General features: G+C 40.3%; 1 protein-coding gene across 1 annotated transcript in view; it reads right to left on the minus strand.

Moving 5' to 3' along the window:
- pou2f2a (POU class 2 homeobox 2a) overlaps positions 1 to 17,520 on the minus strand; it is a 241,854-nt gene that overhangs the window by 9,393 nt on the left and 214,941 nt on the right. Inside the window, exons 14-16 of the mRNA XM_061930912.1 lie at positions 3,454 to 3,602; positions 3,071 to 3,374; positions 2,605 to 2,746 (exon numbers count right to left, since the gene is read on the minus strand). Coding sequence (XP_061786896.1) covers positions 2,605 to 2,746; positions 3,071 to 3,374; positions 3,454 to 3,602 — 595 coding nt within the window. The remainder of the gene's footprint in view (positions 1 to 2,604; positions 2,747 to 3,070; positions 3,375 to 3,453; positions 3,603 to 17,520) is intronic.

Consider the following 17,520-nt stretch of genomic DNA (forward strand, 5'->3'; position numbering starts at 1 on the left):
ACGTTAATGAAACTGCCTAACAATAAACCCACATAAGAAACCAAGAACTCGCCCTCCATCATTCTACAGTTATAACGTGATTGGGCAGGCACGCTGTTTATATTGTGGGAAAGCGGACGTGAAAACAAGCTGTCGACACGTCACTCAGGTCCGCCTGAATTTCGGGAGATTTTCGGGAGAAAATTTGTCCCGGGAGATTTTCGGGAGAGGCGCTGAATTTCGTGAGTCTCCCGGATAATCCGGGAGGGTTGGCAAGTATGTCTTAGAGACATTTGTATGCACGTACAACACTTGAGACCTTCAGTATATCAGTATGAATGAAATGATGGAATGGATTAACCAAATAAATCAAACAATGTACTAATATACAGGAATCCACTTCAAGAAACTCTTCAAACTAAAAGTGTTTACAAAGTACAAAGAAGAAAAACCATGATAAACAATCTGAATTTATTTCATCCATTCATTAATTTTCTAGATAATCTTATTTATCTCACCATGTGAAATATAACTTACTTCACCAATTAGTATTTATTTATTCATTTTTATTGTGATTTCTTATGGAGTATATTGTGAATAAATTGAGAACAGGAAGTGAACAAAAATCTTTGCAGCTGCTTTGTTAAGGTTAAAGGGTAGGATTAAATACGCTCTGCTTCTTCCTACTCCTTTTCGAACATGTTGAATAGTGAAACTGGAAATTGGGACGTATCATGTTGGATGCTTGCACGTTCAAAATAAACACAAACACCAACTCAAACCGTTTCACAGACCGGCCTTCCATTTGTGGCAGATCAGTACAGCAAAAATAAATGCATGAAAAATACAACTCACAATAACACAGAACTCGAGGGAGGCCTAGACATTTTTCATTTGCAAAAAAGCTTTTGTTTTTTAATCATTCCTGCAAGCTTGTGGGCTTATTGTATCTGATGCGTTATTTGTGACAAACAAACAAAAAAAAAACCACGATACCGATAATTAAGTTAAAGTTAAAGTACCAATGATTGTCACACACACACTAGGTGTGGCAAAATTATTTAAAGAACCGATACCGATAATTTCCGATATTGCATTTTAAGGCATTTATCGGACATCTCTACTCCTGAGTATAAGTCGCACCTCCGGCCCAACTATGAAAAAAACTGCGATTTATAGTCCGAAAAATACGGTATAACCCATTTACCATTTACTTTGATATTTTTCCAATTTGTACATATCTGTGCTGGTGTGCATCCGATAAAAAAACTCTTATTTCTTGCACCCCCTAAGTCAGTGTTTTTCAACCTTTTTTGAGCCAAGGCACATTTTTTGCATTGAAAAATCCGGCAGAAATCGTTAAAAAAATAAACTCAGTTGACAGTAAAAAGTTGTTGTCGCAATTGTTGGATATGAATTCAAACCATAACCAACCCATCAATATAGCTCTTGTCTTAAAGTAGGTGTACTGTCACCACCTGTCACATCACGCCTTGACTTATTTTGAGTTTTTTGTCGTTTTCCTGTGTAGTATTTTAGTTCTTGTCTTGCGCTCTTACTTTGGTAGCTTTTTCTCTTTTTTTGGTATTTTCTTGTAGCAGTCTTCCTTTGAGCGATATTTCCCGCATCTACTTTGTTTAAGCAATCAAGAATATTTCAGTTGTTTTTATCCTCCTTTGTGGGGACATTGTTGATTGTCATGTCATGTTCGGATGTACTTTGTGGACGCTGTCTTTGCTCCACAGTAAGTCTTTGCTGTCGTCCAGCATTCTGTTTTTGTTTACTTTGTAGCCAGTTCAGTTTTAGTTTTCTTCTGCATAGCCTTCCCTAAGCTTCAATGCCTTTTCTTAGGGGCACTCACCTTTTGTTTATTTTTGGTTTAAGCATTAGACATCTTTTTACCTGCACGCTGCCTCCCGCTGTTTTCGACATCTACAAAGCAATTAGCTACCGGCTGCCGCCTACTGATATGGAAGAGTATTACACGGTTACTCTGCCGAGCTCTAGACAGCACCGACACTCAACAACAACACATCATTTGCAGACTAGAATTACAGATTTGCAAAAAATATTTTTAACCCAAATAGGTGAAATTAGATAATCTCCCACGGCACACTAGTGTGCCACGGCACAGTGGTTGAAAAACACTGCCCTAAGTCATAAAATAACAAAATAAGCTGAACTGACCTGAGATCGGTAGGTCGTGAGTTAAAACCCAGGCCGAGTCATACCAAAGACTATAAAAATGGGACCCATTACCTCCCTGCTTGGCACTCAGCATCAAGGGTTGGAATTGGGGGTTAAATCACCAAAAATGATTCTCGGGCGCGGCCACCGCTGCTGCTCACTGCTCCCCTCACCTTCCAAGGGGGGATCAAGGGTGATGGGGCAAATGCAGAGAATAATTTCGCCACACCTAGTGTGTGTGTGACTATCATTGGCACTTTAACTTGAACTAAATGCTAGTCTGAAACCACAATTTGGCAGCTAGTTGGTTGGGCCTGAAGGAAGTGCGCCCCCTGCTGATTGCTGCTATATATCATCTTTAATATGCTTCTATCCAGGTGATTACTCAGCATAATAATCAATCAAGCAAATGAGTACTTCAGAAGTCAAAGTACTCACGCAGTGTTGAGCCCGTGAGTACCGAGACCGGGCGGGGCGGGGCTGGCTGTGCTGTGAGGGGGCGGAGTCAAAGAAGAAGACCCTGCGGCGGCAGAGCTGACAGGTGTCATGGGGCAGGACGCCGACGGGGACAAAGTGGCAGCTTGAGGAGAAGAAAAAGAGCGATTAGAGCGGCGTGCGGAAGCAGGAAGTAATAATGGACAAGTTTTGTTGTTGTCAGTCGCTCTCTGGCGGCTAATAAAGTGCAATCTTTTGCCGGCTGTCAGCTCGTCGCTCACGTGTGAGGAGCGCCGACACGGCCGTCGTCGCTCATGTTGTTGTCAACCGCAAAATCAATGTTGACTTCCTCTCAGAGAAGTCATTTGACCGCGCGGCGTTTCATCAACACTTTTCATCTCGCCGCCAGCCTCCTTCGGGCCGAGCTTTAATAAATGAGTGACGAGGCCAAACATGAATTACAGCTCACCTGTTGTGCTGAGGCTGCTGCTGCCCTGGGACACACCTGGACTGGCAATCTGGATGGAGAGAGATGTCAGAGAGAAGCCACTTTGGAGGGGGTGGGCGGGCCGTACCATGTGCGGGCTGTAGCAGGGGGCTTTGTGCATGACGGCGGGCGAGGTCTGGCCGGGCAGCGGCGGCGTGCTGCTGGTGGACGGGTTGATGCGCTTCTCTTTCTGCCGGCGGTTGCAGAACCAAACGCGGATCACCTCCTTCTCCATGTTGAGCTGCTCCGCCATCAGCAGGATCTCCTCCGAGGTAGGCTTCTGGTTCTGAGGGGGCCACGTGAGGTGAGCGCGGCGGGAAGGAGCGGACGGCGGCGGGGGGGTGTGGGGTTGCGGCTTTACTCACCGCGCTGAAGTTGCGTTCGAGCATGAGCCGCACGTTGGTCTCGATGCTGGTGCGCTTCTTCCGGCGTCGGCCTGCGAGACCCTCCATGCCCAGCAGGGGGGAGGAGAGGGCGGAGGGGCTGGGCAGCATGCTGTCCACTGCCATGGACTCTGCACACAAGAACAAAGACGCATGATGACGTTCAACATCTTTTATTTGCTTAGTGTAGACCTCCACCCCAGATCACACCTCACTCCTACCCACTTCTCCAAAGTGGGCTGGCTCAGGGTGGAGGACAGAGTAAAACAACTTGCACTGAGCCTGGTCTATAAAATCCGCTACACCTCCCTGATACCGAAGTACATGTCAAACTACTTCCATAACGTAATTGACCTCCACTAACCACGTTAAACCCAGATTCCGATCTAACAAAGGTCTTAACTCATTCTCCTTCTATGCCACATCAATATGGAATGCACAGGTGTAAAAGAAAGTGCATCTCTATCCTCCTTCAAAACTGTTGTGTTTTTATTTCCCTGCCTTCTCTTTTATTGTGATGTTTCCTCAGCTCATTAGTCTCCAGCGAAGGGCGGACACTAAGGCACACCTGCAACCTATTTCGTCAGAGGAGTATTTAAGCTCGTCACCCACAGCTGGGTCTTGCCGGTTATTTTATCCTGCACCTCCCACGTGCATGCGCCTACTTCGCCTCGTTAGTCCTGGTACGTTATTTCTCCTTAGTCCTGTTATTTCTAACCTTGTTGTGTTTGTTTTCCAGCCTCCTTGAGGCAGCAAGGACATTATGCTGTGCTGAGTGCTCCCTGGTTTTTTCCCCTGTCGACCACTGAGGAACCTGTTTTAGTTAGTATTTCATGGTGTGCATTTTTGCCCCATCGCTTTTTGTTACACTTTTTGGACTTATTAAATGTATTCATTTTTTTGTTATTCAAACTTGCCTCCCGTCTCTGCATCCCGGGGTCACCCCCTTGACCAGTTCGTAAGAAAAAAACGCTCTAAAAGAACACCTCCAGGGAGCTACAACCCTTGACTAACCCCCTGCCCCCACCACATCCCACCTCCCCGGATTGTAAATAACCAAATGTGAATAATTAAATGTATTTCTAATGTATATACTTGTTCTTATACCTCATCGAGTTGGATGCAATCTTACTTGGAGGGGAGGGTGAACGGCACCGTGTCCCCCCCCCCTCTCAGTGAGCTGTGGAGTCCCCCAAGGCAGTATATTGGGGCCTTTACTGTTCCTAGTATACATAAACGACTTGTCATCAGCATGCGACTGTGAATTGTTCTTGTTTGCGGATGACTCGGCCCTGCTGATATCAGACAAGGACAAGTCACAGGTGGAGAAAATCCTCAGTGCTGAACTCTGTAGAACTTGCACCTGGCTCGCTGATAACAAGCTATCCATACACTTGGGTAAAACGGAATCCATCCTGTTTGGGTCCCACATAAACCTTAAGAAAGTCAATGACTTCACTATTAAAGTGGATGATATTGTTATCACCAGGAAGGATGAGGTCTCCTACCTAGGTTCCATTCTAGAGGCTAATCTTTCCTGTGATAAAATGGCAACCAAGGTAATCAAAAAGGTCAACCAACGAACAAGATTTCTCTAAAGAATCTCCTCTCTGGTCAACAAAAGCACCATGAAGATTCTGGCGGGAACTCTCGTTCAACCCTTTTTCGATTACGCATGCACCTCCTGGTACCCTAGCACCTCCAAAACCCTCAAATCTAGACTCCAAACATCCCAGAACAAGCTAGTCAGGCTACTTCTAGACCTCCACCCCAGATCACACCTCACTCCAACCCACTTCTCCAAAGTGGGCCGGCTCAGGGTGGAGGACAGAGTAAAACAACTTGCACTGAGCCTAGTCTATAAAATCCGCTACACCGCCCTGATACCAAAGTACATGTCAAACTACTTCCTTAACGTAAATGACCGCCATAACCACAACACCAGGGGGAGCTCCACAAACCACGTCGAACCCAGATTCCGATCTAACAAAGGTCTTAACTCATTCTCTTTCTATGCCACATCAATATGGAATGCACTCCCAACAGGTATAAAAGAAAGTGCATCTCTATCCTCCTTCAAAACCGCACTAAAAGAACACCTCCAGTCAACTACAACCCTTGACTAACCCCATCCCCCCACCACATCCCACCTCCCCGGATTGTAAATAACCAAATGTAAATAATCAAATGTATATACTTGTTCTTATGCTTTCTGAGCTCACTGAGTTCACTGCTCGCTGTACATATCCTACCAAGTCAGACCTACACTGTTACAATGTCCATTTCTCAGATGATATTATTGTTGATGACTGAAGTGCTGATATCAACAAAACCCTCCTCATCCCACCCCCTGGATTGTAAATAATGTAAATAATTCAATGTATATACTCTGATGATTAACTTGTGTGATGACTGTATTATGCTGATAGTATATATTTGTACCATGAATTGATTAACGTGGACCCCGACTTAAACAAGTTGAAAAACGTATTCGGGTGTTACCATTTAGTGGTCAATTGTACGGAATATGTACTGTACTGTGCAATCTACTTATTAAAGTTTCAATCAATCAATCAATCAAAAAAGGGTCCGGGTGCCATTTTTGTCCCACAGCTCGTTTTTTTTTATTAGAGATCGACCGACATGTTTTTTTCTTGGCCGATGCCGATGTCAATTATTAGTAGTCAAGGAAGTCGATAACCGATATTTGGAGCGGATATTCATTTGCAGTAAAAGTTATTCAAACATGAATAGTCTACGTCAGTAAACAGCTGGACAAGGTTTAAGTTGTTTTTTTAATTGTATTTTTAGGAAACTAATGTTGTGGTTAAGGCATACTTGCCAACTAGGGACGGCGTGGCGCAGTGGAAGAATGGCCGTGCGTGACCCGAGGGTCCCTGGTTCAATTCTCACCTAGTACCAACCTTGTCATGTCCGTTGTGTCCTGAGCAAGACACTTCACCCTTGCTCCTGATGGGTGCTGGTTAGCGCCTTGCATGGCAGCTCCCTTCATCAGTGTGTGAATGTGTGTGTGAATGGGTAAATGTGGAAGTAGTGTCAAAGCGCTTTGAGTACCTTGAAGGTAGAAAAGCGCTATACAAGTACAACCCATTTATCATTTATCATTTAACTAGGGGTGTGGGAAAAAATCGATTGGAATTCAAATAGCGATTGTGCGATTCAGAATCGATTCTCATTTTTAAAAAATCAATGTTTTAAAATGTTATTTATTTATTTTTATTTTTTTTTAATTAATCAATCCAACAAAACAATACCCAGCAATACCATAACAATGCAATCCAATTCTAAAACCAAACCCGACCCAGCAACACTCAGAACTGCAATAAACAGAGCAATTGAGAGGAGACACAAACACGACACAGAACAAACCAAAAGTAGTGAAACAAAAATGAGTATTATCAACAACAGTAGCGATATTAGTTACAATTTCAACATAGCAGTGATTAAAAATCCCTCATTGACATTATCATTAGACATTTATAAAAAATAAAAAGTGAACAATAGTGTCACAGTGGCTTACACTTGCATCGCATCTCATAAGCTTGACAACACACTGTGTCCAATATTTTCACAAAGATAAAATAAGTCATATTTTTGGTTCATTTAAAAGTTAAAACAAATTTACATTATTGCAATCAGTTGATAAAACATTGTCCTTTACAATCATAAAAGCTTTTTACAAAAATCTACTACTCTGCTTGCATGTCAGCAGACTGGGGTAGATCCTGCTGAAATCCTATGTATTGAATGAATAGAGAATCCTTTTGAATCGGGAAAATATCGTTTTTGAATCGAGAAGCGCGTTGAATCGCAAAAAATCGATTTTGAATCGAATCGTGACCCCAAGAATCGATATTGAATCGAATCGTGGGACACCCAAAGATTCACAGCCCTATTGCCAACCCTCCCGATTTTCCCGGGAGACTCCCAAATTTCAGTGCCCCTCCTGAAAATCTCCCGGGGCAACCATTCTCCCGAATTTCTCCCGATTTCCACCCGGACAACAATATTGGGGGTGTGCCTTAAAGGCACTGCCTTTAGCGTCCTCTCTCACCTGAAAAGGAGACTATTATATATGTCTCCGTTATCCATAGGTTTATCTATAACCCATAAAGTAGGCAGGCACGGAGCTATTTCTCAGCGTGTGTTTATTCCAGCCGGCACGTTAATACACTGACACACAACATCCCGATTCCCATCATGCATTGCTTCAAAACTACGGCAAGTAGTAATGTCCAAAAACACAACAGAGACGAAACAGAAGAACGAAGAAGAGACATGGCGACGACGAGTAAGAAGAAGAAGTACGCTTGCAAGTTCCAATATGATTGGAAAAAATAATTTCAGTTCATCCAGGATAGCTGGAAGGGGAAGGGGTATGATACCTGCACATTTTTGCCTATCGTTCACAATCATTATGAAATCATTATGTTTTTGTTTTTTTATGGATTGTAAATATTAAAGTAATGCGATCAAATGTCTGCTTACAATAAAGTCTATGGGAGTCGTTCAATTCCGCCTATAAAAGCCCTTAAAACCACATCCAAACACCTCCATTAAGGTTGTATATACATTATGTAAGTATATATGTAATGTAGTAACAGGTACATTTGTAAAAACATTTATGGATTTTGATTACCAACGTTTATTTTTTTTCTTCATCACTGATTTCTGATCACTGCAGACTTTATGAGAGCCAATAAATGTAATAAAACATCACTTACTGTACAAGGTCTGCTGTCATTAGGAGTGCTAGGTTGTTCATATATTCCCATTTAGATGAAAAATGTCTCATATTGCTCACAAATAGAGCTGTCCGATAATGGCTTTTTTGCCGATATCCGATATTGTCCAACTCTTAATTACCGATACCGATATATACAATCGTGGAATTAACACATTATCATACTTGCCAACCTTGAGACCTCCGATTTCGGGAGGTGGGGTGGGGGGCGTGGTTGGGGGTGGGGCGGGGCGTGGTTGGGGGCATGGTTAAGAGGGGAGGAGTATATTGACAGCTAGAATTCACCAAACATATATATATATATATATATATATATATATATAAATAAATAAATATATATATATATATATATATATATATATATATATATATATATATATATATATATATATATATATATATATATATATATATATACATATATACATATATATATATATATATATATATATATATACATACTGAAAATATGCAAACAAAACTGTGTTTGGATAATTGATACTTCAAACTTGCATAAATAAATCTTAAGGAATATAACATAACTTGGCTTCTGAGAGCTTCAAAATGTAATGAATAAAATGCTAAAGTTGTTGATAAACAAGCAATTATTTTAATAATTAAATATGGTCATTTTAAATGAATTATTATGATCATTTAAAATTAATTATTTCAAATATGTTTATTTTAATGTATAATTCTATGGCTGGATGTAATTAGGAGTCAGAAAAAAAATAAAATAAAAATACAATAAAATTTTTTTTTTTTTAATTAATAAATATATTTATTTTTAGGTAAGATAAACATAATAATACAATTTATCTCTACTCTGGATGATTTAGTTCTTGTCACCCTGTTGTCCTCCCGTCGTGGAAAAAAAGGCTGTCCTCACTCAGGTCCGCATGGAGCTGGAGGGGCGTGGCCTCCAGCTCCGGCTGAAAATTGGGAGATTTTCGGGAGGATATTTGTCCTGGGAGGTTTTCGGGAGAGGCGCTGAATTTCGGGAGTCTCCCGGAAAATTCGGGAGGGTTGGCAAGTTTGCACATTATTATGCTTAATTTTGTTGTGATGCCCCGCTGGATGCATTAAACAATGTAACAAGGTTTTCCAAAATAAATCAACTCAAGTTATGGGAAAAAAAGTGCCAACATGGCACTGCCATATTTATTATTGAAGTCACAAAGTGCATTATTGTTTTTTTAACATGCCTCAAAACAGCAGCTTGGAATTTGGGACATGTTCTCCCTGAGATAATCCTGATACCCACTACAACTATGGGAAATACTACACTTTGACTTTCACAGTGCATTATTTTTTTTAAACATGCCTCAAAACCACAGCTACAAAAACAATGAAGGCACGCAGCTTCAGTCCAGAGTATACTAGAGTAATAAAGTAAACAATAACATAGTCCTCATTTAGTGCAAGACTGTGTACTACTTTTTTTCGGTGTTTGCTTTTCATTCGTCTTCCGCTTGTATTCATCGTGTATCTCCTTGTGATACTTGAAGAGGTGGGAGATCAAATTGCTCGTATTAAAGGAAGACGTCTTGGTTCCTCCTCGCATAACCAACTTTTTGCAGTCATTGCAAATTGCCAGTTTTTTATCCGTCAGAGACACTTTAAAATAATCCCAAACCATAGACATGGTGTCAGTCAGTCACCGAGCTCTCTGGCTTGTCAGCCACGGCTACAGCACCGGCAACAAGACACTCTTGTTGTTGTTATGCTACGCTCGTGACGGTTTGATGAGGTCATCAAGAGTCGCCAGTAAACCTCTCATGCTGCAGTCGTGCTGCAACTCCTGTGTTGTGTGTGTGGGAGAGGGGAGAGGGGAGGGGCTGCTGACTGGGAGACGCAATTGCTCTGTACTGCTCCCTACGTCCGTGTACCGCTCCGTCATACTTGCCAACCCTCCCGAATTTTCCGGGAGACTCCCAAAATTCAGCGCCTCTTCCGAAAACCTCCCGGGACAAATATTCTCCCGAAAATCTCCCGATTTTCAGCCGGAGCTGGAGGCCACGCCTCCTCCAGCTCCATGCGGACCTGAGTGAGGACAGCCTTTTTCTTTATGACGGGAGGACAACAGGGTGACAAGAACTAAATCATCCAGACTAGATATAAATTGTATTATTATGTTTATCTTACCTAAAAATAAACATATTAATTAATTTATTTAAAAAAAACTAAATACATTTTTACTGTATTTTGCTAAAAACATCAAAATTAATTGTATTTTTATTTTGTATTTTTTCATCCATTCATAGAATTATACATTAAAATAAACATATATGAAATAATTAATTTTAAATGATCATAATAATTCAATTAAAATGACCATATTTAATTATTAAAATAATTGCTTGTTTATCAACAACTTTAGCATTTTATTCATTACATTTTGAAGCTCTCAGAAGCCAAGTTATGTTATATTCCTTAAGATTTATTTATGCAAGTTTGAAGTATCAATTATCTAAACATATTTTCAGGATGTATATATATATATATATATATATATATATATATATATATATATATATATATATATATATATATATATATATATATTAGGGATGTCCCGATCCAGGTTTTTGCACTTCCGATTTGATACCGATATTGTTTTTGCATTTCCGATCCGATACCGATACTGACCGATACCGATACTGACCGATACTGGCCTATCCGAGCATGTATTAAAGTTTAAAGTTATTTAGCCTACTTAGTTGTCAGAATCATGTTGAAAAGGGTTTTAGTACTCTTGATAACAACTAGCCAGCTGAATTAGGGGAGTTTGAATAATACACAATGGTTGGTAACAAGAAACTGACCTGTTTATTGAAGGATAAACACAAAATAGACAAAATTATACATGACAAACAGAAATGGCATCATTGAACTAGGGCTGGGCGATATGGCCTTTTTTTAATATTGCGATATTTTAAGGCCATATTGCGATACACAATATATATCCCGATATTTTGCCTTAGCCTTGAATGAACACTTGATGCATATAATCACAGCAGTATGATGATTCTATGTGTTTTGATTGATTAATTGAGACTTTTATTAGTAGGTTGCACAGTGAAGTAAATATTCCGTACAATTGACCACTAAATGGTAACACCCCAATAAGTTTTTCAACTTGTTTAAGACAGGGTCCACTTAAATTGATTCATTATACAGATATATACTATTTTGATGGTGTGGAGTCTGGACGTGTGGCACCGAATGGAGATAAGCGTCTCGACAGACGTCACAATATTTGAACAATGATGACGAAAACTGTTGTCTCTGTCGTGTCCGTGTGTCGAAAATTGTTATGCACTTATTTTCTTATTTGATTTTGTGCGTGGCATAGATTTGCCGTGCGCAGAGGACGCTTGAGCAGGCGCGCACCTTAGTAGCTGCGCTAGCATCACAGCTAACGTTAGCCATGCCGCTACCTCGCTCTTTGCTGGGAGAGGACGTATACGCATGTGACGTATGACGTGACAGTATGTGACGTGTGTAAGAAGGTGCGCTCGCTGTCTGTGAGAGGGAGACACAGGAAAGAGTGAGAAGAGCCTGTCGTGTAATGCCAGCAGCTAAAAGCAACTGCGTGAGAATTGTGGATGTGTTGAAGGTGTGCTGGAAAATGCGGAACGGAAATTACGGAGCAGCAGAAAAGTGGAATGTATTATTTAAATAGGTGCGTTGGAAAACACGGACCGGGGTTTTTTTTTAAACTGGATCTGGATCGGCATTTTCCCATGCCTTGCCGATACGCAATTTTTGGCAAATATCGGCAGCCGATCCGATCCAAATATCGGATCGGGACATCCCTAATATATATATATATATATGTATGAAATACTTGACTTGGTGAATTCTAGCTGTCAATATACACCTCCCCTCTTAACCACGCCCCCGCCCACAACCACGCCCCAGGCCCACCCCCGACCAAATACATTTGGGGAAATGTATTTGATAAAAGCCAACACCAAGAACAGACAATTGAAAGGCAATTTAAAATAAATAAAGAATAGTGAACAACAGGCTGAATAAGTGTACGTTATATGAGGCATAAATAACCAACTGAGAACGTGCCTGGTATGTTAACGTAACATATTATGGTAAGAGTCATTCAAATAACTATAACATATAGAACATGCTATACGTTTACCAAACAATCTGTCACTCCTAATCGATAAATCCCATGAAATCTTATACGTCTAGCGCAGGGGTCGACAACCCGCGGCTCCGGAGCCGCATGCAGCTCTTTGATCAATCTGATGCAGCTCAGCTGCATACTTGCCGACCCCCCCCAATTTTCCCGGGAGACTTCCGGATTTCAGTGCCTCTCGCAGAAAATTCCCGGAATTAATATTCTCCAATTTTCACCCTTACAATAATAATAAGGGCGTGCCACGATGGTACAGCATTTGGCGTCCTCCACAATCTGTACAAACAGCGTGCCAGCCCAGCCTCTTGTTATATGCATCTTCTGCTTGCACACGTAAGTGACAGCAAGGCATACTTGGTCAACAGCCACACAGGTCACACTGACGGTGGCCATATATAAAACAACTTTAACACTCTTACTAATAATGCACCACACTTTGAACCAAAACCAAACAAGAATGACAAACACATTTCGGGAGAACATCTGCACCTTAACACAACATAAACACAACAGAACAAATACCCAGAATCCCATGCAGCCCTGACTCTTCCGGGCTACATTATACACCCCTGCCACCACCCCAACCCTGCTCCCTCACACATCAAACCCCCCTGTGCGTCGGTTGAGGTGGGCGGGGTTTGGTGGTAGCGGGGGTGTATAATGTAGCCCGGAAGAGTTAGGGCTGCATGGGATTCTGGGTATTTGTTCTGTTGTGTTTATGTTGTGTTACGGTGCAGATGTTCTCCCGAAATGTGTTTGTCATTCTTGTTTGGTGTGGGTTCACAGTGTGGCGCATTATTAGTAAGAGTGTTAAAGTTTTTTATACCGCCACCGTCAGTGTAACCTGTGTGGTTGTTGAGCAAGTATGCCTTGCTGTCACTTACGTAAGCAAGCAGAAGTCCCATACTGTGGCTGTGCCGGAACACTGGTTGTAGTGGTCGCTAAATGCTGTACCATCACGGCATGTTCGAGAGAATAGTTGACCTGAAATTCGTAGTCTGCCGGAAAAATCGGGAGAGTTGACAAGTATGACGTTCATATAAAACCCGCGGGCCGCACTAACATTCAATTTTCATATTAAGGTGTGGGCCGCGTGTCTGAGACCCTTGGTTTATACATAGCACAAAGCAAAAAAAAAACTTAGTATGCAGTGTTATTTCATTTTAAATTTCAAAAGATTTTTGTGGCTCCCATTTTTTTCTTTAATTTGTGAAACTGGTCAAAATGGCTCTTTGACTGGTAAAGGTTGCCGACCCCTGGACTAGTTTCTTACGTGAATGAGCTAAATAATATTATTTGATATTTTACGCTAATGTGTTAATAATTTCACACATAAGTCGCTCCTGAGTATAAGTCGCAAAGTGAAGTGAAGTGAAGTGAAATATATTTATATAGCGCTTTTTCTCTCGTGACTCAAAGCGCTTTACATAGTGAAACCCAATATCTAAGTTACATTTAAACCAGTGTGGGTGGCACTGGGAGCAGGTGGGTAAAGTGTCTTGCCCAAGGACACAACGGCAGTGACTAGCGGGGATCGAACCTGCAACCCTCAAATTGCTGGCACGGCCACTCTACCAACTGAGCTATACCGCCTCAACCTACTATGAAAAAAACTGCGACATATAGTCCGAAAAATACGGTACTCTAAAAATGTTGGTCTTACTTAAAAATGCACACATTTAGTTGTATTCAGTGTTAAAGAATATTATATGGCTCTCACGGAAATACATTTTTAAATATTTGGCTTTCATGGCTCTCTCACCCAAAAAGGTTCCCGACCCCTGGCTTAGCGTATGCGTGTACACGGCACAAACGGAGACTTGTGATGTCATTTCCAATTCTCAACAACCCTGCCTTGCTGCCTCTAAACACTACAAGAAGACTTACAGTATGTTTGAACGTAAACATGCTGATATTTTCACTCAACATTGATAAAAAAAAGATGCCTCAAAATGGACTTTGCGACACAATGACAGTCAAGACGTTTTGGATACGATCGCTGTCAAACCTCCACCTGATGGAAAAACTTTGACAAGCAAGACTTTTTGCTTTGTGTCATAAGAAAGGTGCAACATTATCTTATTTTTGTAATCCTTATTTAATGACAGGTCATGAAGTTAACTTACGTGTCTTGCTTCCATTCGTGTAGAACAGACCTGGGCAAATTAAGGCCCGGGGCCACATGTGGCCCGTTGAGCTTTTCAATCAGGCCCGTCGGACATTCCCAAATCATTTTTTTACATCTTTAAGATGGAAAGTGTAGCTGCCATTATGATGTGCAGTCATGTTTTCTAATGACCGTAAGTCTTCAACTATACTAAGTCTTTCAATGCTTGGAATCTGCGCTTATGGATATACCAGTTACTATGGACATATAATGAGTTACCATGGTCATCTTATGAGTTACTATGTTCATCTAATGAGTTACTATGGTCATCTAATGAGTTACTATGGTCATCTAATTAGTTACTATGGTCATCTAATGAGTTACTATGGTCATCTAATGAGTTACTATGGTAATCTAATTAGTTACTATGGTCATCTAATGAGTTACCATGGTCATCTTATGAGTTACTATGTTCATCTAATGAGTTACTATGGTCATCTAATGAGTTACTATGGTCATCTAATTAGTTACTATGGTCATCTAATGAGTTACTATGGTAATCTAATTAGTTACTATGGTCATCTAATTAGTTACTATGGTCATCTAATGAGTTATTATGGTCATCTAATTAGTTACTATGGTCATCTAATTAGTTAATATGGTCATCTAATTAGTTACTACGGTCATCTAATAAGTTATTATGGTCATGTAATGAGTTACTATGGTCATCTAATGAGTTACTATGGTCATCTAATGAGTTACTATGGTCATCTAATGAGTTACTATGGTCATCTAATGAGTTACTATGGTCATCTAATTAGTTACTATGGTCATCTAATGAGTTACTATGGTCATCTAATGAGTTACTATGGTCATTTAATTAGTTACTATGGTCAGATAATTAGTTACTATGGTCATCTAATGAGTTATTATGGTAATCTAATTAGTTACTATGGTCATCTAATGAGTTACTATGGTCATCTAATGAGTTACTATGGTCATCTTAATGAGTTATTATGATCATCTAATGAGTTACTATTGTCATCTAATTAGTTACTATGGTCATCTAATTAGTGACTATGGTCATCTAATGAGTTACTATGGTCATCTAATGAGTTATTATGGTCATCTAATTAGTTACTATGGTCATCTAATTAGTTACTATGGTCATCTAATGAGTTATTATGGTCATCTAATTAGTTACTATGGTCATCTAATGAGTTATTATGGTCATCTAATGAGTTACTATGGTCATCTAATGAGTTACTATGGTCATCTAATGAGTTATTATGGTCATCTAATGAGTTACTATGGTAATCTAATTAGTTACTATGGTCATCTAATTAGTTACTATGGTCATCTAATGAGTTACTATGGTCATCTAATTAGTTACTATGGTCATCTAATGAGTTACTATGGTCATCTAATTGTCAGGCTTGTCCCTGACAGTTTGACTGTGTTTTAGTTTTTTCTCTGCGTTTGTCTTAGTTTTCTGTCCAGCACTTTTATTTTGTCTTTATTTCCTACTTGTCTCCCTGAGTGCTGTGTCCCCTCAGCTGTGGCTGATTGGCACCTGGCCACACCTGGTGTCAATCAGCCAGCTGCTATTTAAACCTGCCTTCCCCTCCAGTCATTGCTGGATCATTGTCATTTCTACTTGTCGTTGTCAGTGTAGCTGGATGCGGTAGCGGTAAGCTATATTCTGTAGCTGTTTGTAGTCTGCTGTCTTTTTGTTCCTCGTCTTCCAGTTCTTGTTTCCCTGGCATCCTGTTTCCTGTTCCTAGTTCCTGGTTTGTGTTTTTCCTTTATTTTATAAACATTAAATATTGTTTTCCCGCACAATGCCTTCCGCCTTCTCTGCATCTTGGGGTTCGGCACCTACAAACTCTGACACTAATGAGTTATTATGGTCATCTAAGTAGTTACTATTGTCATCTAGTGAGTTATTATGGTCATCTAGTGAGTTATTATGGTCATCTAATGAGTTACTATGGTCATCTAATGAGTTACTATGGTCATCTAATGAGTTACTATGGTCACCTAATTAGTTACTATGGTCATATAATTAGTCACTATGGTCATCTAATTAGTTATTATGGTCATCTAATGACTTACTATGGTCATCTAGTGAGTTACTATGGTCATCTAATGAGTTACTATGGTCATCTAATGAGTTACTATGGTCATCTAATGAGTTACTATGGTCATCTAATGAGTTACTATGGTCATCTAATTAGTTACTATGGTCACCTAATTAGTTACTATGGTCATATAATTAGTCACTATGGTCATCTAATTAGTTATTATGGTCATCTAATGACTTACTATGGTCATCTAGTGAGTTACTATGGTCATCTAATGAGTTACTATGGTCATCTAATTAGTTACTATGGTCATCTACGTCACAACAGCTCAGACGAGGCACCAAGCGGTGTGGGTGGGAAGCGTTTCCACAGATGCGGAAGGAGATTTTCCCAACAAAGTTATAAAGCTTAGTGATATATAGAATAGAATAGAAAGTACTTTATTGATCCCTGGGGGAAATTCAGCAAATATCAGATATATCAGATTGTAGGTGGGTTTATTTTGTACCCTTCGCGTTCATATTTCACTGTTTGTTGCATTTCTGTTGCGTTTCACTTGATTGTAAAATATGTCGATCGAAAGGGGGCGTGGCGTTCATATTTTGTCAATATTCAGTGTTTTATTGTTCATAGAAAAACGTAAAATTCCATTATGTTTCTTAAAGCGGTCTGTCATAACGTTTTTAGCATTTATTAGACATTATTGTGAGGTTTTGTATTAGTGTTTCTAAAAATAGATATACCGGACCCCCCAGACACATTTTTTTCTCTAAATGTGGCCCCCGAGTCACCCACATATGCGGTCCTCTCCAAGGTTTCTCATAGTCATTCACATGGACGTCCCATTGGGGTTGTGAGTTTTTCCTTGCCCTTATGTGGGCTCTGTACCGCGGATGTCGTTGTGGCTTGTGCAGCCCTTTGAGACACTTGTGAT

Source organism: Nerophis lumbriciformis, linkage group LG37, assembly GCF_033978685.3.
Source record: "Nerophis lumbriciformis linkage group LG37, RoL_Nlum_v2.1, whole genome shotgun sequence".
Taxonomy (NCBI): Eukaryota; Metazoa; Chordata; class Actinopteri; order Syngnathiformes; family Syngnathidae; genus Nerophis; species Nerophis lumbriciformis.